Source organism: Falco naumanni, chromosome 11 (assembly GCF_017639655.2).
Source record: "Falco naumanni isolate bFalNau1 chromosome 11, bFalNau1.pat, whole genome shotgun sequence".
Taxonomy (NCBI): Eukaryota; Metazoa; Chordata; class Aves; order Falconiformes; family Falconidae; genus Falco; species Falco naumanni.
In genome coordinates, this window is record NC_054064.1 from 32,882,361 (window position 1) to 32,908,923 (window position 26,563).

Consider the following 26,563-nt stretch of genomic DNA (forward strand, 5'->3'; position numbering starts at 1 on the left):
CGCTCAGGTTCACTTACTTGCCACCCACATTATTCCCATTTGTCTGAGTAAATTTGAGTTTCAGGTTTTTTTTTTTATCTGGGGTTACTCTCCACGAAGTTGCAGGGGCTTTCTTGATCCGGGTATGGTGAATCCAAGAATTCTGTCCCTCAACCTTGATTGCGGTGTAGGTGGTGAGTAGGACTTGAAAAGGTCCGGTCCACTGTGGTTCCAGGGTTTTATCTGCAAAACACTTAACGTATACATAGTCCCCTGGTCGTATATCGTGAACAGGTCCATCCAGACCCCCTACTGCGTGTTCCCATCACATGCTTCTCAATTCTTATTAATTGTTTGTTTAGTGCCACCATATAGGAAGTCATTGTTTCTTCACCAATCTGTGAAGACGTCCCCTTTTGTACCCCATAGGGTCGTCCATACAAAATTTCAAATGGGCTAAGCCCCTCTTTTGCTCTTGGTCTAGTTCGAATTCGTGTAAGAGCTAATGGCAAAGACTGGGGCCAAGTTAGATTTGTTTCTTGACCTAACTTGACAATCTGTTGTTTGATTAGATGATTCATCTTTTCCACCTGGCCACTTGATTGTGGTCGGTATGGGGTATGTAATTGCCAATCTATTCCTAGATGGTGGCTGATCTGTTGCACTATTCTGGACACAAAATGTGGTCCTCTATCCGAGGACATTACCGCTGGGACTCCAAACCTAGGTATTATCTCTTGGAGCAGTATTTTGGTCACTTCCCGGGCTTTAGCAGTTCTGCACGGGAAGGCTTCTGGCCAACCTGAAAAGGTATCTGTTAGTACCAATAAATATCGATACCCCCCTTTTTTAGGAAGTTCCGAGAAATCAATCTGCCAATGTTGCCCTGGAACATTTCCTTTCCCAATTTTCCCAACTTTGGCCCCTTAGTAATCTTAGGATTAGTCTGGAGACAAAGATCACATTGTTGGGTTACTTGTCTAATAGTAGTATACAAATTTCGTGCTATTATATTTTTAGTGAGATCCTTATATAGAGCTTCTGCCCCCCAGTGCCTTTTTCTATGTTCTTCCCGAACTACTGACCATACCATGTAGGAAGGAATCACTATTCTCCCATGTGAGATTACAGCCCACCCTTCCTCATTATATGATCCCTCTAGGTCAGAAATCAGTTTGCGATCTTCTTTAGTATAGTCTGGTTTACCTTCTAGAGATATTTGTCCATCGGGTATTAGCGCACCCTCTGCCTTGATTGCTTTTCTGGCTGCCTGTTTTGCTTCCCTGTCCGCCAGTTCATTTCCTCTTTCTAATTCTGTGCTCACTTTCTGGTGTGCCTTGATGTGCATAATTGCCACCCTTTCAGGAAGCTGGACCGCATTTAGGAGTTTCAAAATTTCTTCCGCATGTTTGATGATTTTTCCTTGGGAGTTTAACAGTCCCCTTTCTTTCCATATTGCTCCATGAGCATGTACCACTCCAAAGGCATATTTAGAATCAGTCCAAATATTTATAGGTCTTCCCTGAGCTCTCTCCAGAGCTCGAGTAAGGGCTATGATTTCAGCCTTCTGTGCCGAAGTGTCAGCTGGTAGCGGTCCCGATTCTATCACTTCTTCAGAGGTTGTAACAGCATATCCGGAATGTCGCTTTCCATTCAGCATATAGCTGCTCCCATCCGTGAACCAATGTTCAGCTCCATTAATAGGAACATCCTTGAGATCTGTCCTACTAGAATAAGTGGCTTCGATTGTTTCTAGACAGTCATGATCGACTGATTCGCCAACATTCCCATTAAGAAATGAGGCCGGATTGACGATGTTTGTAGTCACGATCTCAACATCATCTTGTTCCACCATTATGGCCTGGTATTTTAGGAATCTCTGTGGGGAGAGCCAATGCCCCCCTTTTGTTTCAAGGACTGCAGACACTGTGTGGGATACTAAGACAGTCATTTTCTGGCCCAAGGTAAACTTCCGGGCCTCCTGGATGTTTAGGATGACAGCTGCTACTGCTCTCAGGCAACCAGGCCACCCTTTTGCAGTGGCATCCAGCTGTTTAGAGAAGTACGCCACTGCCCGTCTGTATGGTCCCAAATCTTGTGCCAGTATTCCTAATGCCATTCCCTGTTTCTCATGGGAAAATAGGAAAAATGGCTTACTCACATCAGGAAGTCCTAGTGCTGGTGCCGACATTAAGGCTTTCTTCAGTTCATGGAAAGCTCTGTCTGATTCAGCATCCCACTGAAGATCCTTCTGATTAGCTGCTATCAGGGAATATAATGGTTTAACAAGCAAGCCATAATTACATATCCAAAGCCTGCACCATCCTGTCATTCCCAGAAATGTCTGCAGTTCCTTTACAGTTCGTGGTCGGGGGGCTTGGCATATGGCTTCTTTTCGGGCCTTCCCTAGGACCCGTTGTCCGGCACTGATCTCGTACCCTAGGTATGTGACTTGTTGTAACACCACCTGTGCCTTCTTCTTAGAAACCCGATATCCTTGTAGTCCCAGAAAGTTCAGCAGGCTCACAGTCCAAATAATACAAGATTCTTCAGTTCTGGTTGCAATAAGAAGATCGTCTACATATTGTAACACTTTCCCTTCTCCTGGTGGTGGTTCCCATAACTCCAAATCCTTTGCTAATTGGTTTCCAAAAATTGTGGGGCTATTTTTAAACCCCTGTGGCAACACCATCCATGTGAGCTGGGTCTTTCGACCGCTTCTGGGATTTTCCCATTCAAAAGCAAAAATTCTTTGGCTGGCTTCATGGAGAGGGAGGCAAAAGAAGGCATCTTTTAAGTCTAAAACTGTGAACCAAGCTAGGTCAGGTGTCAGGGTGGTTAGTAAGGTATAGGGGTTAGCTACTACAGGATACAGATCCTCTGTTATTTTGTTAATGGCCCTTAAATCTTGAACTATCCTATAAGACCCATCAGGTTTTTTAACTGGGAGGATAGGTGTGTTAAATTCTGACTCACATTCTTTTAGTAGTTTTAATTCTATGAATCGCTCTATATTTGGACGAATTCCTTCCCTATCTTCCCTTTTCAGTGGGTATTGTTAAATTCTTATCGCACCCTGTCCTTCCTTTAATTTTACTATAACAGGTGATGCATTCTTGGCACGTCCCGGTATGTCAATTGCCCATACTCCGGGATATACCTGATCAATAATTCTGGTATCAATTTCCCTTTTTATAGGAGTACTGGCCAAAGATAGGCTCATAACTTGTATGTATTGGTGATCATTTACTTCCAGAGTAACTTCCCCTTTTTTAAATTTGATTGTTGCCTCCAATTGTTCTAATAAGTCCTTACCAAGAAGGGCCTTTGGGGAATTTGGCATTCTTGTTTGTTTTCTTAGTTTGTACTTTAAAGGTTTCAGGATGTTTTCCTGGTGGCCAGCAGCTCCCACAACTGTAACAAATAATTATTTTTTTACTGAAGTTCAACAAATAAGTTGGTTTCGTATTCACTAAAATTCCACCTCATACCCATTCCCTGCCCTAAAGGGCAGTTATGGGTCCTGTTGTACTGCAAATGCTGCAGCAATTGGGGTGACATTGTCAGGTCCTTCTGCTCAATTGTCAGCAACAGCAATCCCCTCCTCCCCACCATCAGGAGGATTTGGGGCAGGAGATGCTGTTCCTGCTCTGCAGGTTACACAGGCCTGCCTCTGCAGCAGCATTTCTGTTTTAACTCTTTCTTACCCTGAATGCAAATCTGCTACTTGTTGCTTTAAGTCTGTGTTATTACATATCAGCCTTCGCAGGCATACAGCAAACACCGTGCCATGCGTCCAGCGTGACTCAGCCGCACCTTCGAGGGGGTACGGGGGTTTGTACAAACTCACCCCAATACTTTAACACTTTCACAAGGTCTTTGATTCTCCACCCCCCTCAGGTTTTACATACATTAGTACAAGTTTTTATATCTTACAACGTGTTTCATTCTGGTTGCTCCACAGAAGGAACTGCAACCTGAGCTTTTTAACACAAAAATCTCAACAAGAACATCTTTCTAGCTTAGGTCTCAGGTTCTTTCCCATCCTTTTCTAGAGCCATAATCAAAGATCAGGTGATGTTAATCCCGCACTCTTTCTAGTGCTAGTACCATAGGATCCCGAGGGGGTACTAATCCACAGTCCTTTTGCCACTCAGTTTTGTCCTGGAGGACGAAGAACATGTCTGTATACGATACTTCGTCCCATTTTCCCTCTCTCCTCAGAAACAACATTAATTGCAGGAGAGTGTTATAATATAACGTTCCTCCTTCCTGAGGCTATTTCGCATCACTCCAATTTATACAAAAGCCACCACTGATTACAATATTTAATCAATTTTCTTCTATTTTCGGTACCACCATGTCCTACGATATCACTCCAATGTTTTAATGTACAACCCAAAGGCGATTTTTCACAGGGCTTACTCCTTCCATTTCCCATTTTGCAATTTTAATCACTTTTCTCCGGCCGCCTTAGCCACCCTAAGGTCGGAAACACAGATAGAGCTCCTTACTTGTTTTGCACTCAAACGCGCGTCTCAAGCACTCTTGCACTCACACTCAGTCAAAATAATTAAGCTATACACGGAAAATCAAAATGCGCATCTCAATCACACCATTCACACTCTCCGGGCAGCCCGCAGTCACACAAGCAGTATGTTATACGGTACCGTGCACTTATGTACAACTTTTAGGAACACTGACAGTTCACAAAGTATGCATTTCAATGAACAATTGCCAAAAAACAAACAACAAACAAAAACCACATTTTTCCTGGTCTTAAGCAGAGTGTTAAGTTTTCCGCTATTTGCCACGAATTACCAGAATATTATTTTTCAACATACATTTCATAACTCCAAGTTTTGAACATGTAGCAAGACAACACATAGAACAAACAAGACACAGAGCGCTATTTCAGTTGTTATATTCTAGGAATTCCCCAACTCTTAAGACAACCCAATGGAAGTTTTTAGCTTCCCCTTTTTTTCCTACGCAAAAGTTTCCCTTTTACTTTTGCTAAGAGGTCCCTCTTGTTCCTGTGAGATTCCGCCTTATTCCGTCCCGCCCCCCGCTTTCCGTCACGAGGCCTCCGGGCTTTTAGGAATGGCAGTAACCTCGGGTTTGCTCGATCTGCCCCCAAGATCGCTAGCGGCCACCCCTTGGTCAGCAAACCCCCTCCCAAGGTACCTTTCCTCCTGGGGACTACGCTGCGCGCCGGACGTCTCCGTGCGTCTCACCAGCCGCCCCGTTACTAAACATACCGTTTTATCCGCGGATCCAGGGGTTCTCTTCTGCTCCCGGGTGAACAGCTGAGAAGAGGAGGCTCCTCCGAGGAAATCTCCCGGGGCGCGCCTAGGAGCGTCCGCTCCGCAGCTGGTCCCTCAGCCGAGCAGAAATCCTCCTGCCTGGCTCGCCAAAACTGACGTGCGGAATTTGACTCTATAACTCGAAAGTTATAAAGTAGGTATGTTTATTGCGCGCAGATGCACGGGGGATCGCTCCTCCACAAGCGTGCATACCCGAAGTGACGAACCATCCCACATTTATACAATGAAACAAATGAATATTCAATTAGCGCCTATACATATTTGTTACCTAAACCCCGCTTCGTATGTTAATTAGCTTATCAGTCCGTTTCCTGGGATGTGGTGGTCTTGCAGGTTTGTAGGTGAGTCATGTTCTTGTGACCATCCCATCTTCTCCAGCAAGGAGACTTAGCACTCCCTCCCTCTAGATAGCATTTGAATGTCTCTCATCTTCTCTCATTCTCTTTTAAATAGCCCCTTTGTTAGAGAAAGAAGGGCAGGCGTCTCCCCGTCTCCCCTTTGTTAGAGGAAGAGGGGCAGGCGTCTCCTCAAAAACTGTAGGTGTCTCCTCAGAGCTGTGTGCCTATGTGACCAGACACCGCACCCATGACTAGTCACCATACCCACATTCCTTGAGCAGACATATACAATCACAGTCGGTGTTAAGCGTCCCCATTTCACACTATTTCTCCATATCAGTATCTCTGGCAAATAACATGATGTGCAAATGGTTGACTGCTTTGTGGAGCAGTTGGTGCTTGTATTTGGCCAGGGACCTTGGAGATTTGGGGGTGATGGCTTTTTTTGTTTATTTTGATGCAGAGCTGACAGTCAAACTGGGGGCTTTTGAAGTTATTTTCTCACTGCATTGCATTGCTGCTGAGTTTATTTTAATCTTGAGGAATGGAGGGGACATGCCAGTTAATATTTACTTTTTATGCTAAGGTTCATTTAGAGTCATCTCCAAGATTTAAAACTGAGTTGCCTTCAGCTTCAGATTATAAATAAGAGTTTCCTAAGCCTTGTTTTGGCACACCATGAAGCTAAACCCCAGCTACCCCTTATCTCTGGCTTGGTGGGAAACCTGACTCCATCCTACCCGGAGATGCGGGTTTGGGTGCTGTGCCCATTCATCACTGTCAGACCCCACCTGCGGGAAACATTAGACAGTGGTGGCCCAAATCTTCCCCATCCCAGCCCCAAGGACCCCTGCCCTTGGATCCTCTCATCGCTTCCCAGTTTATCTCACTTATCAAATATTTGTCCTGCTATTCAAAGCTGTAAGTGAGGCAGGCTGGTGGCACCGTGAAGCACTTGGCTGCAGTTAAAGTCATTAAAGGATATATCCAGATACCACAGAGGAATATTTTCTAGGAATTTGCAAGTGCTTTGACCCAGGCGGGTAATGAAGGCGCTTGGGAAGGCAGGTGTCTCTAATGTGTTGAAAATGTGTGTTTGTAAAACAAACCCCAGCCTTCTCGGGACTCTGTCCAGGCTGTGGGCATTCTCTGCAGCTCACAGAGACACATTGCTCAGCTCTCTGGAAGCCTGCATATCTTGGAGCTGTCACAGATCACCAGAAATCCTGTGGTGGTCCCTGCAGATGCCGTGATTTTCTGTTTGTGTAGCTAAATGCGAGTGCCGTCTTCGATAAGGGAAGGGGAGGATTAAGAAGGAGCACCAGTGATGTGCCGAGCATCGTGCTGCAGGGCTCAGGTGTTGCCGGAGGCGCAGGGGCCCCAGGGATGGCGCAGGGCTTTGTGCTCAGCCCCTGCGTGCCCCTCGGAGTTTAAATATGAGTATAAAGCAGCAGGTGAGAGACACAGCCAGCCAGCCAAGTGTTACTTCTCTCTGAGCATCTCCAACGTTTGAGTAATTTGAACAGAAAATAACACTTTCACTGACTTTTTAGTTTAGGCCCGGCTAAGTCTGGAATTCATGTCATTTCTGAAGCTTGCTTTTGGAACAAAGTATGGAAAATACAGATGTTTCAAAACTCCTAAGTTTTGATGAAATTTTCCATTTTGTTTACTTCTCAATGTTGTGTTTGAAAACTGATGCTTTGTGGTGGAAATAGCTGAAGCAAAGTTTGCTTGCCCTGCTGGGTAAGCCACAGCAGCACCAAATGCTGTTTTCTAAACCAAATCATGAAATTCAGTTCAGAGTTTGGATTGAAAAACAAAAGTGGCTTTTGTTTCAAATTTATTTTTTTTTAAAAGTGAAATTCTTGGTGGAAATCTGCTTGATGAAACCAAGCCATTGGAGTACGTAAGTGTGCTGTGTACAGGTGCGTTGCAGCATGTGTGGGGCTGGAGCACGACTGCAAAGCAACTGTTCTCAGCTCAGTGCTGAAGATAAGTTGTGCAGAGCATGAAGTTTTGCTCTCTGCCATGTGCCACAAGAACAAAGCTGTTGTCTTTTAAAGATGTTTGGTTTAAAGGAATTTGACAATTCTGAGAAAATGAATCATTTCCACATAGTTGACCAATGTTCAGCAGGAACCAGAATATTTATAATGATCTTAAAATAGTTGATGATAGGAAAAAGAGGGAGGAAAATGGAGAAAAATAAAATAAAATGCTGTTTGAGGGCTTGAGCCAGTGTGTGATGAGGAGGCACTGGGAACGGTGGCAGGGGTGCAGATATCTCCGTGTCTGGTGGAGCACCAGCTTGGGTGAGAGGAAAGCCTGGATGCTGAACCAGCACAGCAGCTGCAGCCTTCATGTGCTGTGAGAGCAAGTGGTGATGGGTTACGGCAAATAATCCTGGGCGAGCATCTCATTAAACATGTGTGTAATTGTTCCTGTTGGAATGAACTTAGCCTGCTGCCATCTGCTAAGCAGATTCAATTAAACAATGAGGGGTGGGAAAAATAAAGTACAGATGCTAATGCACTGCGTAAACTACGATGGGAAGTTCTTTTAAATATTTAGACTATTTTTGTAAGTTTGTGGGGCTGACTTACTCTTGGGTCTCTGAAGTTCCCTTAACTTCGTTAGGAGGTTGCCACATAGCTGTATTTTTCTACTTAAAGTGAGATTGCTTTTTAAGTTAGTGAAATTAGGTTAAATACAACAGGAAGATGTTTTTGGCTTTGGGTGTGATTCTCCATAGGAGTTGTTGAATGAGGAGCAGGTATCCTGAGTAACGGGACTGTACCCAGGCAGGGGCTGAGCAGTTAATGTGTGGCCTCGGGGAGCTTGACGTGCGATGGCTCGCATTTTCCTGGGTTGTTTCTCTATCCTTGTTTAGTTTTTACTGTTGGTTTAGGCTCATTGTCTGTGATGGCAGTTTGACTAACGGGGTCCTGCTACCCTGTCTCTGCCATGCACAGGGCTTTTAATTAAAAAAAGTGGAAGATACTGTAACATTTTAAAGAACTCGGTTGAATTATAAATCGAGCAAAATAGAACCTAGCCCAGTGGCCAGTAAACTGCTGGCACTGTGACTCTTATGTAACACTGTATAATGTTCTCTGGCATTATTTTGAAAGTTCGTCAACACAGCTACGTGTTAAATGGGTGGAGGGAAGGGGTCAGCTTTGTGTTAAGGACAGAAAGCTCCATTCTCGGTAGCTGACAGTCTGTTTCCTTCTTGCTCCTTTTGATGTCTGAAGACTAAATGCTGCGTGGAGGGAAAAATTCAATTCATTTAAAACATTTTGCATCAAAATGACATGATTTAATGTATTTTCTTCTGATGTTTAAATTGTCTTTTCATCTCATGAGGGGGAGGAAAAAAAAAAAAAAAAAGGCCAACATGTTTGTAGTTAAAGTATCCAAGCAGAACTTTAAACAAAGGTCTGGAAAAAGAGGAAGTCTCAATGTATGGGCGGCTTTTAAGAGTAGATGCCTCCCCCCACCCCCCTGCCCCCCTGGCTCTCTGAAACTTGTAAACCAAGGAGATTTATTGCTGCCCTTCCAAATGGTGCTTTAGAATTAAGAGTTCAGATTTTTAAAATTCCTGAAGTCCTTGAGGGAGAGGGATAAGGGAAAGTGATGATTGTAAGTGGAGCAGAGCACACCAAAGGTTTTTCCAGGCTGGTTTTGCCAGTTATGGCTGCATACAGTCTTACTAGGAGGAAGTCAGCTAAGCCTGAACCAAGGTAACTCTTGGATCTGTGGACCAACGATTACACTGGATTTGGAAGAAATTTGGACTTCTTTAGTAATTGCAATTGTTATTGTCAATAATTTGGAGAGCTGGCTCTTGCTTATTGTGTTGCTGTGAACATGAGTTGTAGTAATTTCACAACTATCACATCAAGGGAGGGACTGAACAGGGTCTTTATGAATCACTGCCCTTTGCCAGATGTAGCTGTGCCTACAGATGTATTGTCATGTGTTTGACTTAAGGGTGATAGATGTGGAACCTACTTCATCAGTGAAATCCCAGCTCCCCTTGAGGCTGGTAGAGAAAAAGCCCATTGACTTTTTTTTTTTTTTTTTTTTAACTTTGTAATGCCTCCTCCACAGTCCGGGAAGGAGTTTACCCTCTGTGTTCTTTCTGCTTCTATCACCAATTTCTGGTATATTTGAAGTCATAAGATGTATTTCCTAGCAGTTCCCTCTCTTCCCTATAAGATGCACAGAAGCTCCCATAAATGTCGCACTGTGTGCCATGTTAAAGTGCCCTCTTGGACCACCTGCTCCCATGGAGCAGCCGGCACAGCTCTTGTACAACTCAGATGGGCTCCCCGTGCTGCTGTTTCTGTGGGTGGCAATCGCAGCATGTCTTGGGTTTGGGCTGTGTTCTTGTAAAAAGTGCAGTGTGTTGCGAACACCCATGTTTTCGAGGAAGTGTAAGCATTTTGATAAGAATCTGCTTGGAAAATTATTTCAGCTTCTATATTGGATAACTTGCTTTTGTGCAGGGTATGTGATCTGTGGTGGCTAAATGGCCACTTTGTTACAAACCCTCCCAGCCTTCTAGTTACCCCCAAGCTTGCAGGGATTGGCATGCACCTGAGCAGGACAGGAGAAAGTTAAAGATCTTTCTTAAAGTAATGGGCACTTTTTTTCTGTTTTCTAATATATAATGACCTAAATAACCTCGATGTATTACCATTATGACTATTGATAATGAATAGCAACACTATTGCTGCTTTGCATGATACTGTTCTCTGAAACCTCCGTTGTGTTATGCAGCCACCGTGTATTCCCATTAAGACACATAGAAAAGGAATATTTTAGGGACATTTGTATGTTTTCCAGTGAGGATGTCTTAGTGTCCCTAAGGGGACAGCTGCCCTTGGAAATAAGAAGTCCCGAAAGAGAAACTTAGGTGTATCAGACAAACTTTCCAGGAATGTCATCAGTGTAACCTGGAATCCTTCTAATCTTATTTTTCAGTCTGGAAGCAGAGTATTAACAAGGTGCTGAGTGTTTTTCTCCTCCACATAACCACTGTAAGTAAAGAAAGATGGCAGCGTGGCTGTCGCCTTTGGAGGCATTTGTGTCCCTCTGGGAACAGGTCGGAAGCTTTCTGAGGGCACAGCGCAGGCCTCACTTCTATCTTTTGATATGTCCTTTCTTTGCCATTAATGAGCTTGATTTGGTGGTTTTCAAAAGCAGGTCTCATTTTTCTCTTTTCCAGATACCAAATATGTCTAGATCTGGTTCACAGCCTCTCATGTGTTAGTTGGAAACAAGTACTTTTAAAAATAATTACATTGGGTTAAATGTTTAGCACTAGAGATCAGTCATAGTTTGCACAGCAGTACGCTTTCTAATGTGTAATACTTTTTTATAGCATCTTTATGTCAGTTTGGTAAATTAACAGGTGTTTTGGAAAAAACCTGTCATGTCTTTGCCTTCCAAAACAAAACCAGCCTCTTCATGCAGACCCACAAACAGGTATACAGAAACCTGATTCCCCTTGGGGAAGCCTGGCATTAGAGACTCCCTGGGTTAAACGGTCCTTTTCTGACACCAGTTTCCTCACCCATGGCCTTTTGGAGCTGCTTTAACATGGCATTTATGACAAAATGTCTCTTATGTATACTTTCTGATTTTTTTTCTTTTTTTTTCTTTTTTTTCCCCAGAGGATATTCAACTCCTTTGTGTACATGGAGAAGATATCGAATGGAGAAAGTGAAGTTCAACAGGTGAGTCCAAAAGCCCCTTCCCACTTTCTGCTGCCCACTGGCAGCGTTACAAAGGCAGAGTCAGCTTAAAAATTACAGTTCTGTCTTGGATTTTTTGTGGCTACTTTCCTAGCATCCAGCCCATCAGATAACAATAAATGGGATAGAATATAAATGGAGATGGGGTATATGGGCTGATTATGTATTGGAGAGTTTTGCATTGCCATGAAAAGCTTTTCCATCTGCTTTGTGTGGGTCTGTCCCTTAGAAACAAAAGAGCAGAGGCAGAGCTGGCGCCCCCATGTAGTATCTCATTAATTGACTGGTTTTCATGTTCGAAGTGTCTCCTTTAAAATAGATTTAATTCAAAACAAAAACACTAATACTGCTTCTGAATGTGGAAATGGTATCAATTGCTTTGTGTAAATAGGGGACAGCTACAACCTCATGCATAACAGTTGCGGTTGAGGGCTTTTTGTAATTTTGAGTGGGCTTTACTTATGGGAACACATTTGAACATTTCATATTGAGGTGATATATCTCAATACATGGACTGTTTGTATTTTAATACATGCATGCATTTCAAAAACTAATTTGGGATCAGTTTTAAAACATCAAATAGATCATGTTTTCTTTTTTAAGAAACTAAGGTACCAGTTCTGTGTGCTCACAACTGCACCTCCGTGCTAAATGTGATGAGTTTTGGTAGAAGATGCAGCCACTGTGCTGTGTGGACCGCTGGGGCATCTGAACAAAGATCTGGCTTTTCTTTCCAGTTTGAGCATAGACTCACTTGCACAACCTTCAGCGAGTAACCTGACCTTTCTAGACCCTCATCAAACCAGTTTTAATGTTCAGTAAAACCAGAAGTGCCTCAAAGCAGGGCGCTCCCTGGGGAAAAGGGAATTGCTTTTCAGCCTTGCAGGTAACCCGATTTGTGCGTGAGCTGCAGTTGCTGCTTTCCAAGAGTGTATCAGTACACTGCATGCCCGTGTGCATGAAAACTGGTCGTGTAATACAAAGAAATTAACACTTAAGTTGTGTTTACTGTAAATAGTAAAATGCCCAGACTTCCTTTTTTGCGCCAAGTCAAAGCAAAGCTGGATCAAATGGGATTGTGAATCATAGAGTCATGTAGATCAGAAAAGACTTGTAAGATCACAGAGTCCAACCGTTAGCCCAGCACTGCCAAGCCCACCACTAGCCCATGTCCCTGAGTGCCACATCTACAGGTCTTTAAATGCCTCCAGGGATGGGGACTCCACCACCTGTTCCAGGGCTTAACAACCCTTTTGGTGAAGACATTTTTCCCAATATCCAATTTAAACCTCCCCTGGCGCAGCTTGAAGCTGTTGCTTCTCATCCTGTTGCTTGTTACCTGGGAGGAGAGACTGACCCCACCTCACTACACCCCTCTTTCATTCAGGTAGTCATGGAGAGTGAGAAGGTCCCCACTGAGCCTCCCTTTCTCTGGGCTGAACAGCCCCAGCCCCTTCCCCAGCCCCCTGCCCGGCTCTGGACACGCTCCAGCCCCTCCAGGTCCCCCTTGCCGCGAGGGGCCCGATCCTGCACACAGGGTTCGGGGTGCAGCCTCACCAGTGCCGAGCGCAGGGGCCGTCACTGCCCCGGCCCTGCTGGCCACCCTGTTTCTGGTACCAGCCAGGACGCCGCTGGCCGCCTTGGCCACCCGGCCACGCTGCCGGCTCACGTTCAGCGGCCGCTGACCGGCCCCCCCGGCCCTTCCCCGCCGGGCAGCTCCCAGCCCCCTGCCCCCAGGGGCTGGTGTGACCCCCGGGCAGGGCCGGCACTGAGCCCTGGGGACCCTCGTCCGATCGGCCTCGGCCCCTCGACCCAGCCTGCCCAGCCCCCCCTGCAGAGCCGGCCGACCCCCCGGCAGATCAGCACCCCCCAGCGCGGGGCTGCCTGCAAACCTGCTGAGGGTGCGCTCGGGCCCTCGCCCAGGTCTTGGGTGAAGGTGTTAAGGGCTGCCCCCCGCCCGCACCCTGGGGACACCCCTTGCTACGTCCCGCTGGCGGCCGGTCACTCCAGTCGCCGCCACTGGCTGGGCTCGGCCTCCCAGCCAGGCTGTTACCCGGCGCAGAGCACCCCCGGCCCAGCCATGAGCAGGCCGCTCCTCCGGGAGAATGCGGCGGGAAATGGTGCCAAGGGCTTTACTGAAGCGCAGGCAGACACCGTCCACAGCCTCTCCTCATCCACTGAGCAGGTCACCTTGTCACAGAAGGAGATCAGGTTGGTCAGGCAGGACCTGCCTTCATAACCCCACGCTGGCTGGGCTGATCACCTGGTGGTTCCGTACGTGCCGTGGGGTGGCACTCGGGATGATCTGCTCCATAACCCTCCCGGCACCGAGGTCAGGCTGACGGGCCTGTAGCTCCCTGGATCCTCCTCCCAGCCCTTTGTGTAGATGAGCATCATATTTGCTGTCCTCCAGTCAACTGGGACCTCCCCGGTTAGCTGGGGCTGCTGATAAATGATGGAAGCTGGGTTGGTGAGTGCTGCTGCCAGCTCCCTCAGCACCCTGGGGTGGATCCCATCTGGCCCCAGAGACTGGTGTGTGTCTGTGTGGTGTGGCAGGTCACCGGCCATTTCCCTTTGGATTGTGGGGGCTTCATTCTGCTCCCTGTCCCTGTCTTCCAGCTCAGGGGGCTGGGCACCCGGAGAACAACTGGCCTTACTGATAAAGGCTGAGGCAAAGAAGACGTTAAGCCTTTTCCTCATCCTGTACGCTGTATTTAAATTTTTGGTGAGTTTTAGTTGGAGAGCGTAGCTCAGCTCCTCTTCTATTTCAGAAGAAATACGGTAGCTTTCGATGGGCTTTTGGTCAATGTAGGAACTAAATTAATTTGCAGAAAGCAGAATCATTCAGGAAAGTTCCACTGATGCTGGGTTTCTGTTAAACCTAAAAGAAGCCTTTGGTGTCTTGTCCCATACTGGCATGTAATTGAAGTGCGCAACAACATTACAGAAAAAATTAATAAATACAAGAGCATACAATTAATGATCTGGGATTTAAATGAGACTCAGATTGACATTATACAAATTTTAGGGTGAATCCCTTATACATGTTACCATAAAAATGAGAAGGTTTGTGTTTAGGAAAAATCCAGCAGAGTTCATCTGTGGTACTGCTTGTGTCTGTTAGATGTTTGGTGAGGTGCAGATGTAGTGGGAAACAACAGGGGAAGCCAGAGCAATGCATTAATCCTAGTAAATTACCTTAATTCTGGTATTAACAATTACTTGACCCTGCGGATAATAGTGTCTCAACTGTAATAAGAGGTGTTATGCTTTACAGGAGGTTTTTCCTAGTTCTGGTTATTTAAAAGATGTTTGATGCAAGTTTTTCCTGAAGCTTGATTATTTTACAGGAGTTTGTCCTGCATACTCTGTTTGGCTGTAGAAACATGTTTCTGATTTTTGATCATAACTGTTGAGATAGCTCATCACCCATAATACAAGAGTAAAAAAATATGATGAGGGGTAAATAAGCCAGGAGGACATTCCCTCTGCTGGTTTTGATCCCACTGCCTCTTCGTTATGCCGCCTTTCCCACTTCCCTTCTCAAGTGAATTGCACAGAAGACTTTCCATACCTTTAGTAATTATCCTTATTCTCCCCTGGATTTGGTTGCCTTCTGCTTTATTTCCCCCCCCCCATTTTTTTCTTCTTTTATTTTTTGAAGCAGTCACCTGTGTATGAGTGGCATGACATGGAGGCAGCAGATGTGCCGTTAATGTTGTAGAACCCTTCATTTATTTTTGAAATCTCTCTTTCAAGAAACTCCCCAATTTATTTTTCTTTTTTTGACAAACTCTTTTGAGTTCGACGAACTTTTGAGTTTGATTTTTTTTGACGAACTTTTGACAAAAAAATTGGAGAACACATAATTAAGAAGAGGTTATATGGAACAGAGTACAGCAACATCCTGTTCTCTTTGTGTAAGTGCTACCTTTTTTTCCTTGGAGTTCCAGATGGGTATGACTGTGTATTTGAGTAGTTCATTTTGTATCGTTGTTACTAATTTATACAATTCTGATGTGTGTTCTGTTACTAATTTGGGCGTACCTTTTTTGGTTGACATATTGGTGAAATATTGTCAATAAAAAACATATAATTGGATGCCCAAATATGATCCTGTAGAAGAAATTTGCTGCTTGCAAAGGTGATGCATCACCACTGCAGCTGGTGACACTAGGCAGTTGGTTTCTGTGGTGCCTGAGGTCAGATGTGCACCAACAGTGATGGTTCAGTGGTGCGGAGAGGAGACGCGTGCTGTGCTCAGTGTGCTGCTGGAGGCCACTGGCAACCCTTGGGAGGATTTGGCAACCCTGTAAGCACGTGCATGTGGGTGCTTGTGTGCAAAGTGACTGTGAAAGGGTTGCCCTACTTTAAAATTTTAAATCTGAAACTGTCCCAATATCTTGAAGGATTCTCTGGCTTTAACGTCACACTGGGGTAATGTTTTTCTGGAGTAGTTCTGGGTGGTCTGCACACCACGAAAGGGGCCGTGTGGGCTAGATTATACGTATCAGATGGCTTTTGAAAGCCAAAAATGTTTTGGGGAAACCAAGAAACTGGATTAAAACTTCTTTGAAGTCTCAACTATCGATGCTCCACTTAGGAAAAGATGCTGCATGTTTCCCAGCCACAGATGTGCGTATTCACCCTAAATTGATATAAATAACTGTCTAAACACTGTAGGTAGTGTGATGAATTTGGAGCTGTCAGAGGAGAAAAACGAGGCCCCAGTGAAGCATAATTACTGTGGTTAAAAGCTCGACAATGAAGTGGATAGAAGAATAATTGAGCACTTCTGTTTCATTAATAACTGGGTTCTTTTAGGCCTAATGAATCACAAGCAATATAATCGGAGTTTTATGAGTAAGAGTAGTACATTGAACAGGATCGTCTTGAGCAAATGCAAACAAATATAAGCAAATTAAATCCCCTGTCGCTCATTTCTGTTTTTGTCATTCATTAACATTTTCTTAGCAACTGATACCCAAAGGCAATTAATTACAGTTTTATGTCAGCTAGGATTTTTTTCTGGCAGACCACTGGATTGTTGCGGGGTGTGGATGTGGGGTTTTTTATACCAAACTGTTTAAATAATGACTTTCAGTTTGAGAAAGTGAAAAACTACAGCTGTTGGCCTTCAGGCCTGACTATTTAATACGTTTGACTTTCTTCATGCCACACAAGGAGTGGTTTACCTTTTGCCGTTGAACGGATTACACTTTTAAGGTCTACAATAACAGGATTACTGTTGTACGTAACAGATAAAACATTGTTGGCCTTGAAAAGGTTATTAAAAATTGGAAGGTGGTTGCCAAAAATAACTTTGGTTCCTTTCCTGTAAGTTATTTCAGTATCAGAGAACTTGCATACAATATGAAAATGTAGTGGTGTGAACTAGTGATATAAATGAAGTGAAAGATGGTTAGTTTTATTAGGGGAAAACCTAGATTAGCCATTTTTAAGGAAGTCAGCAAGTGTTCAGCGCCCTGCCAGACAGCTGGTTTCTGCAGTACAGAGAGTAATAAACTGGGCTCCAAGGAGGACAGAGGACAGTGACAGTGTCTTGAGCAAGAGCATATTTACCGGTTTCATGCAGAAAAATCTTGAAGCATTGAACACTCTGCTAGAGAAGTTGGAGCGCAGCAGCGACATCTCTGCAGGTAGAAATTCATAATAATTTTTGCTATTTCTGGCTTCCCATGCATCCTGGGGGAAGAAGCAGAAGCAAAGGAAATAATTAAATTAGTTGAGATAGTAAATTGTAAATATGCATATGTCAGCTGAAAATCACCTTGCTGGAATATTCCTGGGAATATTCACTCCTGTTTGAAGGCTGGGAAGGACAGAGACCAAGGGAGGATTTTAATTTAGAAGAAGTGAATGCACAAGCAGTGAGATAACGCCTTTTGTCGTCAGATTTTTCCTTGTTCAGTGTATCCTTCTCTCTGTGTAACTCCTGTGTTTAGAGCAAGAAGACTCATTCCTTTTCCTTCTAGCTCATTCAGAGCATAATCATCATCCATAAAACCAGCAAGAATAACCTAGAGAATCCATTTTTTATAAATCTTGTAGGAGCTGCTAAGAAATAGAAGGGAGTTTGTTGAGACGTTCAGGAACAGAATTGTGAGGCAAAATGCTGGTTTTTGGCAGGTATGCGATTTTGTTTCTAATCGAACCAGGTTACTGAAAGTATTTTTTGAGAAATAATATATATATCTATCTATTTATAAAATTCCTGAAAGCTGCTTTAATGATTTGGGTTTGAATATATTCTGTCTGCCACAAAATGTCTTCTGGAGTAATTCAAAGCATTCTTCTTGCAATACAATATATTTTAACTTCAGAAATGCTTATATTTCAGAGTTATAAAAGCTAAGACTCTATGATCTTTAAGGGCCTTTTCCAACCTAAATGATTCTATGAAATGGTTAAAAAAAATATCAAATTATTTGTTAGCTAATCTGAAGTGAAACTTCCAGTATTATTTTTGTACAAAGAATACCTAGACATACTTGTTGTCAATCTGCTAGAGAACTTTATATTTGAATTTGGGGATTGTTTTATTTTCCATGTCTGACTACAAACTGAAAGATCCGCTGTTCACAGTTTTGCTTTGCATTGCTCTTAGACTCCTGATGGACAAAAATTATTTCATACATTGATTTTACTGTTATACTCGGGCAAGTTCAGTGAAGTGTTTGTTAATAATTGGAATTAAAATAAGAAGAAATTTTGCACAAGTGGGATACAGCTGCTGAGGATTTTTCACCCTGGCAGGGCACGCATTTTTTGAGATACTTTTAACTATATAGCAGCATATGAGTGAAGGGCACGTGTTCATTTGCTTGTGAAGGGTTCTTCCCTGATGACTATTATGGAAGTAGTGTTTATAGCCAACGTCTGCTTTGCTTCTGAAAATATGGGAAAGGATAGAAGTTGTGCCCACTAAACTGAATCGGACACAGGCACTCACTGCATTTGGGAGAGCTCTCTTTAAAGATCAAATAGCTGTTTTGCAAACTGACCTTGTGGCCCAAGGAGAGCAGTAGACTAAGACGAATAAAAATCCCGGGTTGTATTATTTCTATGGGTTTCTTTCACTGGGTCCTTATGCTGTTGGGCTGCTGTCATCTTCTGGGTTTGTGGAGGACTTCCATGCAGCCCACCTGGAACTCGTTAGATAATGTACCACTTTTTCTAAGCCTGCTGCAGAGCCAGACCTCTCTTGGTTTGGTTTTTGGTTTTTACTTCCTCTGTTACCAGTTGCCAGGTGATGGGATTACATTCAGAGCCATAGCCATTCCTTGGTTTTCCTTGTTTCTCTTTGGCAGTTGATTTGTATTCTATATATTGTGGGGTTTTTAATAAGCTGTGGGACAGGACACAGCTGTTTGTTGTGTTCTGTTCTGTTCTCAACACATTTCTTGCCAAGGCCAGTGTCACATCAGACACCAGCTATGCACAAGATGTCCTCTGTTATTTCAGGTAATGTCTTGTTATAAAAATAATTAATATGTGAGTTTAAGGAGCTGCTTTGCAGTCACGCTAATGAAAGGACTCCTCATATCCTGATTTCTTTTACTTATTTTTTTACCAAGATGTGATGTCTTTCTGAAACTAAGCTGTGCCTCAGCCTGGAAGGATAGGCTTGCTGCAGAAACAGTTGTGCTGGTGAGGGACACAGGCCATCAAAAGCCCGTTTGGCTTTGGAGCACTGGTACCTGCCAGACAGATAAATGCATTTGCTCCCTCTGTCACCAGGCTAGAAGAAAGCGTTGCCCTCACTATTCTCCTCCGTGGCAGGAGGAAGGATGCTTTTGGCTGCTGTCCCGCTGCCTCGCTGTGTCACACATCAGTGCTCGCTGCCCACAGCTGACAGCTTTGACAGTCACACCGATCCAGTGCCAGACTCCTGCAAAAACAGCATGGCAGCCTCGGAGAAACCAAATGCTGTTCTCCTCAGCAGTGTTCTTAGTAGAAACAGGGTCTTGAGGGTCCTGCCCGGGGTGCTGCTCTGCCCACTCAGGTTTTGTAGAAGTGGTAAGGGAAGCTCCGTGCTTGCCATAAGCACTCTTCTCTTGGCCAGAGAGGTGCAGGGTGCTAAGACCTAGCTGGCATGTTGGCTTGCTGTGCTTTTGGTTGGGTTGTTTGTTTGATTTTTGGACTGGGCAAAGAGCTGTTGAACCCTTTTGAGGGGAAATAGATTAGCATGCTGAAAAATCTAGATTTTGCTGTTAAGTGTGACATCTCCCTGGCTAGGAAAAGCGGTATGCTTGCACAGCATTGAATTTTATGTCAATTAATTGTGAGCCTCATGATAAAAGGTGATGCATTTTGTGTTTAACGTATTTCCAGAATGACTTTCAGGAATTATGGCCATTTCTCTAGATTTTCTTGTGCGCCATGTTTGAGATCTTCCTTGGAGTAGGTCTTGGGAAGCCTTGCCAAAAGTACTGGCTGGTGGAAAGTGTCGAGTGAGTGCTGGTCTCTTTGAAGAAATGCCTGGTGGAAAGTAGCTAGCTTCCTGCATCCTGATTGAATGACCAAGAGTATATTTTCAGTGTCATTCAGAGGAGTGGGAATGGTTTGAATCTGTAAAAGCAGAGGTGTGGGAAGGTGCTGGTGGGGATTCTAAGCTACTTTCTCAAGCCACGTCCCTGCTGACCGCTGTGCTCTCCTGGGTTTGGACAGAAGGAGTGGTTTCTTCAAAAGCCAAGCAGGTTAGGAATAAATGTTAAAAATTTTCTGGAATGGGAATCTGTGGATGCACGGTAGTGTTAAGTTGTGATACAGCAAGAGGAGTGCCTGGTACGTGTTGGAGAGACGTACTTTTGTTCCAAGTTCTTCTGGTTCACGGAGGGGATTGAAAAATAAAAGTGCTAACTAAACTCTTCAATGTGTAAACAATACTTTTCGAGGAGCCTGGCAGTGTTAAACCCCTGGCTGTGAGTCCATTGTGGCATCCGTGCCTGTCGACCTCATTGATACATATTTTATATAGTCTTGAAAAATTAAAAATATCTTGGCTTTCAAGATACAGCCAGAAATAAAACCTAACCTTGGAGCTCTGCTTTCCCTCAGTGCTCCTTGAAAAGAGAAGACTTCAGAGCTGTGGAGCTTTTAGGGGAATGAAGCTTTTTTTTTTTTTTTTTTAAAAAAAAAAGCTCAAGGGAACTATGCAAATGAGGAAAATATCTCTGGGAAAATTAGAGAAACTCACTGATGTTGTGATGAAAGGTTGTCAGTGGAGATGGTGACAATTGAAGTGCATTACCCGTGGGTGCTGCATTAATAGAAACAGGTGTTACCATCCAACCTGTCTGCAAACTGAAATGCTTTGGCCTCGTGCCAGCTGCCAAAAAAAAAAAAAAAAAGAGCTAATGGCTCCATTGTTTCGAGCGAGCACTCATTTTTTATTATTCAGTTCCTTAAAATTAAAGAGAAAATACAGAAATCTGAAAAAAGGCGAGAGGAATGCCAAGCAAGACTTTTTTTCCACCCCCTTTGTTTTTGCAATGAAGAGTGCTTTGAGAATTGACCCGAGGATAATAGCATTTTATGTCAGTCTCGAGGTATCCAGATTTATTTTAGTCTCCATTAAAATGGGTGAATTTGAGCACTTCTGTTGGGAGCAGGAAATGTCTGTCACACTTGGTACCTACCCAGGGGTATACCTGAGCGTGGGCTGTCAGCTACCTGCCACTTTTATCTGCCTGATTTGGGACACAGTTTTCCATTTTGCCTTAAAAATGCTTTAAACAATTATGTTAGGATGGTTTCATAGTTCAATGCTCCGTCCGTTCATTATTTGTTACCTCTTTCTTTCTGTACCTTTGAGGTTTTGTAACCAGTTGCGTATCCACCAGTACGCCATGGCCAGTCAGCTCTGGGCAGGTTAAAAAAAGCAGGGTACATGTTGGAAAAAAAAGTGATCATTTGGTTAAAGATTTTAGGGTTTTTTTTTACTTAGAAAAATGAGAAGCTGATTTAAGCCTGCAGCTTTTATTGTGACAGGCTCTAGCAACTGAGCGCATCACTTTGCAAACTGAATAATGTTTCTGAGCTAATGATGTGAGTGTGCATGCATGCCTGGGCACGCAAGGCAGAGATGAGGAGCTAGGAAGTATGTATTATTTTTTGCTGTTGTTTTAATCGCTGAGAGCTGGAATGCTTGTTCACTGTTGTGGATTTTTGTGCTCCAGTGAAGCCCAGCTATGGCAGAAAAATTGAGTTAGTTTTGTTGGGTTTCATCTGGATTATACTTCTTGATTTGATGAATTAGAACCATTTGTTTTTAGTAATTTTTCAGCTGATTGGTGTGTTGCCCTTACATTCTTAACATGGTTTCTTCATTGTAATCAATTTTCAAAGGAAAATTACTTTGGATCATCTTACCATCGATGACTTTTTTGAGTTAGCCGTCTTTAAAGTGGTTTTGATTGTTGGGAGTATTCTCTTGCTGTCAGAGGGCAGTATTTTTAGGGTTCTTTGGATGAGATAAACTCGGTTCTTCCGACCATGCTTATGTCCGTGGGCAGGGAATAGATGTCTCCGTAGCTCTGGGAGGCTTCAGCTCCCTTGTTGCTGACATGCACATGGGCATGACTCTGCCCTGACTGAAGTGCTGGATCCCATTTAATAAAAGTAACGTAATGATTTTGAGCCGTTCAGAGGTTTTTCGATGGGAGATGCAGGTTAGGTACTAAGCCTTTGCTTTTTGTCAGCGTCTGAGGTACAGGCTCTTTTGAAAACCAGATTTGTCAGATCTTCAGACTCCACACAGCAGGGTAAAATTCAAAGGCTGTAGGGTGTTTTTATCGTTCAACCTGGAAGGTTAAAACTCATCAACACTGAAACCTCTTTTTGTACAGCATTCATTTATCAGAGAAAAGCAGTGATTCCAAATGGGAGTCCTTTCGCTGTGATGCTCTGTGTTAGTTTTGTCACTGCTAATAATGGTCGTATGGTCCTTTTTTCAGCAGACTTAAGCTGTCTCCCCTTTTTATGATTTCAGGTGGGGAGACCAAGAAAGAAGTATATAGATTCAAGTATCTGATTTACATAATGCTTTCAAATGTCTGGTTTATATAATGCTTAAGCACAGGTATTTCATTTGCCCAAACCGAGAGAGGGATTTTGTAACCATGAAACTGAAATGTTTTGATTTAGGAAATTTTACTTATGTGTGTTTGAGGTTCTCCAGAAGAATAGACTTCTCAAGGACAGATTTGAGGAGCACAGTTGGACAAAAAGAAAGTTTACTGGAAAATAGAAAAGGAACTACTAAGCAGCTTACTATCTAACAACTGGGAGTAATTTACTAGTTTTGGATGCCTAACATGGAGGAGACCATTAGTAGTCCTCTGGTGCCTTGGCAATAAATCATTCTACAAAACTAATTAGGTATAATTCTGCAAGTCATTTGAGCAAGGTCCTATTAAAACCTGTGCTCCTAGGAGACCTGTTGTTGAGCTGTAGCATTTGCTGGGAACAATGGAGGCAAAGGCAATGCTGTTATCAGCGTGGGCCTCGTTATTCGCATAACGAAGTAAATCATGATGACATGTCCTTTTAATAACAGTTAGGAAAGACATTTGTCAGTCCAGGGGATCTGGAACAACTGACGGCATTTCTCAGCACACAGATGTAGAAGCACCATTAAATCATCCACGTGGAGCAGGGAGCAGGAGAGATGAATGTTAGGAATTAATGAGCTAACTTCAGCTCTGAAGAAAGTTTGCAGAAATGCAAAAGTCAGTATTTCTGAGTATTCAGCACTGCAGTATGTTGCTTAGAGATTATTCACTTTCATTTAGGAAGCATCTGGCAGATGGTTAAGTGTAATACATATCTTGGTGTGGAAAGGTTACCAAATGTACCAAGAGAAAATTTTGAACATGCCTGATCCATTTCATTAATTTCTCACTTCGAGTGAAAGACTGGGAGCAAAAGTCTCAGTAAATGCTTCTTGTAAAACCTGATGCTTCCTAGTAATTATTTACTGTCAGGTTTGCTCAAGTAACAGCCACAAATTTTTCCCTTCCAATTTTCTCTTGCAAAGTCATTAGTTAGGATCGTCTTGAAGTGCTTAATGAACTAGACACAAGTGAGCTCTTATCTGACAGCACAGGAGCTTCAGTAGGCCTGTGATGTGTCCCAGGAGGCTCTACCCTCCTTAACACTGTGCGCCTTCACACTGCTTTGAATCTGCCTGGCACGGAGAGAGCACGGGGCTCTGCCTTCAAAAGGTATGGGCACAACCGGGCATTCAAATTACACACCAGCAAACCCTGAGCACAGCTCAGAAGTATTTGTTTGCAAAAATTTGTTAATTTGTTAAATTTTTTTTTAAAGCAACATTTTAAAGAGAAAGGCTGAAGTACCCAACTTTCTCTTTCTAAACTTTGGCACTCAAATTTTTTTTAAGGGCGTGAGAATTGCTTGGGAGGGATGGCAGTCTGTTTTCCCTTTCAGAAAGGAGAAATACGATCATCTGCTCTTACAAGTAATAGTGTAACCTCTAAACCTTGTCCTGATTTATAAGTGGCTGCCTTCGTCAGGGGCACCTCTGACAACAAAAGGCTTGTGGAAGAATTTCACCCATGTGAGACGGTTGTCATTATATACTACCCTGCTCTGGTGAGACCCCCCTGCAGCACTGCATCCAGCCCTGGGGCCCCCAACATAAGAAGGACACGGACCTGCTGGAGCGAGTCCAGAGGAGGCCACGAAGATGACCGGGGGGCTGGGGCCCCTCTGCTGTGCAGGCAGGCTGAGAGCTGGGGCTGTTCAGCCTGGGGAAGAGAAGGCTCCGGGAGACCTTAGAGCACCTGCCAGCACCTAACGGGCTGACGAGAAAGCTGGGGAGGGGCTTTTCACATGGGCATGTCTCGATAGGGCAAGGGGGAATGGCTTCTGGCTGAGAGTAGATGTAGGGCAGGTATTAGGAAGAAATTCTTTACCGTGAGGGCGGCGAGGCGCTGGCCCAGGCTGCCCGGAGCAGCTGTGGGTGCCCCATCCCTGGCAGGGCTCAAGGCCAGGCTGGACGGGGCTGGGAGCAGCCTGGGCTGGGGGGAGGGGGCCCTGCCTGTGGTGGGGGGGTGCGACTGGGTGGTCTGTAAATGGTCCCTGCCAACCCAACCCATTCTAGGATTATGGTGTTCTTTCTGATACAAGATTATATCAGTTACAGACCTCCTTTTGTTGAAGTTTGTAGTCAAAAGTATTGCAGCTTATGACTAGCCACAGTGAGCTGCTAAATTGATGAAGAAAATCACTCAGAAGATGCTCAGCTAAGAGCCTGTCGTGCCCCTGAGGAAAGCAGCCGGGGATACAAAAAAAGCAAAAGCTGGGATGGCTTATTTTGCCCAAATTGCAGTGAGGAGAACTATATGAAAGGAGTTGTGCAGTATTTCTGCACAGATCTGACTGGGGAGGCTGTTGATGAACAGAGGAGTATTCATGGTGGTATTTGAGGTTGCCAGGATCCTGAGCTTGTTCCCTTAAACAGATACAGTGCACTGGTAGATGGACTGTTGACTGTTTGCTTCTGAAGCAGCAGGAGACTCCTCTGTAGGTGAGGTCTGCTGTAATACTATTATTTGGGCTTTCCTTAAATGTCCATTTTTGAATGAGCTTTTTTGAATTGTCTTGTGGCCTGTTTATTTTAATCTCCATGGTGTTGGTGGAATCGCCATCCCTGGAGGTGTTTCAAAAACGTGTAGATGTGGTACTTAGGGACATGGGTTAGTGATGGACTTGACAGTGGTGGGTTAACGGTTGGACTTAATGATTTTAAAGGTCTTTTCCGACCTAAATGATTCAATGATTCTATGTTCTTGTCAGGCCTTGCAAGAGCATCATGTTGGAGAACTTCAGTAGTTAAGGCATAGCGTAGGTAGCATCACATCCAGGTGTCAGTTCTTAATGAAAGGCAAGTTTGATATAATGGATTTTTACTTTTCATACATGCAAGACTCTTATGTTAAAGTAGGCATCGCTAGATGGTAAATATATCTTTATGTATAGACTGCTTTCTGTGGCCAATGTTATTAGTAACTTGACTTCACAGTGCTTAAGCCACCAAAATAGAAGTACAGTGAGCAAAGCAGGCAACTATTATCTTTAACATACACAGGTTTTACTTTCCATTTCAGTTGGTTAGTAAGGAATGGGGTCATACAGAATAATTGGCTTAATTTTAATCTTTCTTGTTCTTTTTTAGTTGGCAAAAAAAATTCGTGAGAAATTTAACCGTTACTTGGATGTTGTGAATCGTAACAAGCAAGTAGTGGAAGCATCGTATACTGCTCATCTCACGTCGCCCTTGACTGCCATCCAAGACTGCTGTACTATTCCACCATCTATGATGGAGTAAGTATTAAATTCTGAATTTACTTATGCTTCCATTTAATATGTGAGGGAAAAAGATTATTTCTTTGCAAAATAGCCTATATTTTCCTGATAACTCAGAAAAAGGGGGAAGACGGTACTCCAAAGATGCTCCTAACACTGTCCTCCTATTCTTTTACATTCCTACTATGTACATGTTTAATGAGGAGCACTAAACAAGAACTGGGACTCAGCTGTGATGGACTGTAAAATGTAACAAAAAGGAAAAAAGTTTGTTCATCCCTTAATTGCATGGAATAGTCTTCTATACAAAATGAGTCTTGTTTATATCCAGGATTACTGTTTTTGCATTGAGATACTGCTTACCCTGAGTGACTCTTCTGAAGAGCTGGTCATGAGACTTCTTTTTCTTTTTCCCCTTTTAAGTGCAGTAACGAAAATCACAAGTTGGTCAGTACATCACATGCTAAAAATACTGCATTACAGTTTATTCAAGTTGATGTGCTGCTGCTTGATACACAGAGGTTTACCGAAACTGAGAACACTGCTTGGAAACTGAATTTATTATTTTCAAATGAACATTTTAAATACAGGAGTTCTGGATAATCTAAATCCAGGCAGTTGGTTGTTTTTAATCCTGTTTTATTATGCTGCGTGTTTGCAGAAACATCTTTGGGTTTTGTAATTGTAGGAGATTTTGATAGAAGGTCTTATTTTTCCAATAAAAGTGTAATAAATTTTTAAATGCTCAACTTTTGAAACATTTACTTCAACATGTACTAGGAAAGAATGAGAGTAACTT

At 43.5% G+C, this 26,563-nt stretch overlaps 1 protein-coding gene across 2 annotated transcripts in view; it reads left to right on the plus strand.

Moving 5' to 3' along the window:
• The window catches only part of CACHD1 (cache domain containing 1), a 121,038-nt gene that overhangs the window by 35,105 nt on the left and 59,370 nt on the right, over window positions 1-26,563 (plus strand). For both annotated transcript variants that reach the window (XM_040610627.1, XM_040610628.1), the window contains exons 2-3: window positions 11,329-11,391; window positions 25,634-25,782. In XM_040610627.1, the coding sequence (XP_040466561.1) occupies window positions 11,329-11,391; window positions 25,634-25,782 (212 nt within the window). The remainder of the gene's footprint in view (window positions 1-11,328; window positions 11,392-25,633; window positions 25,783-26,563) is intronic.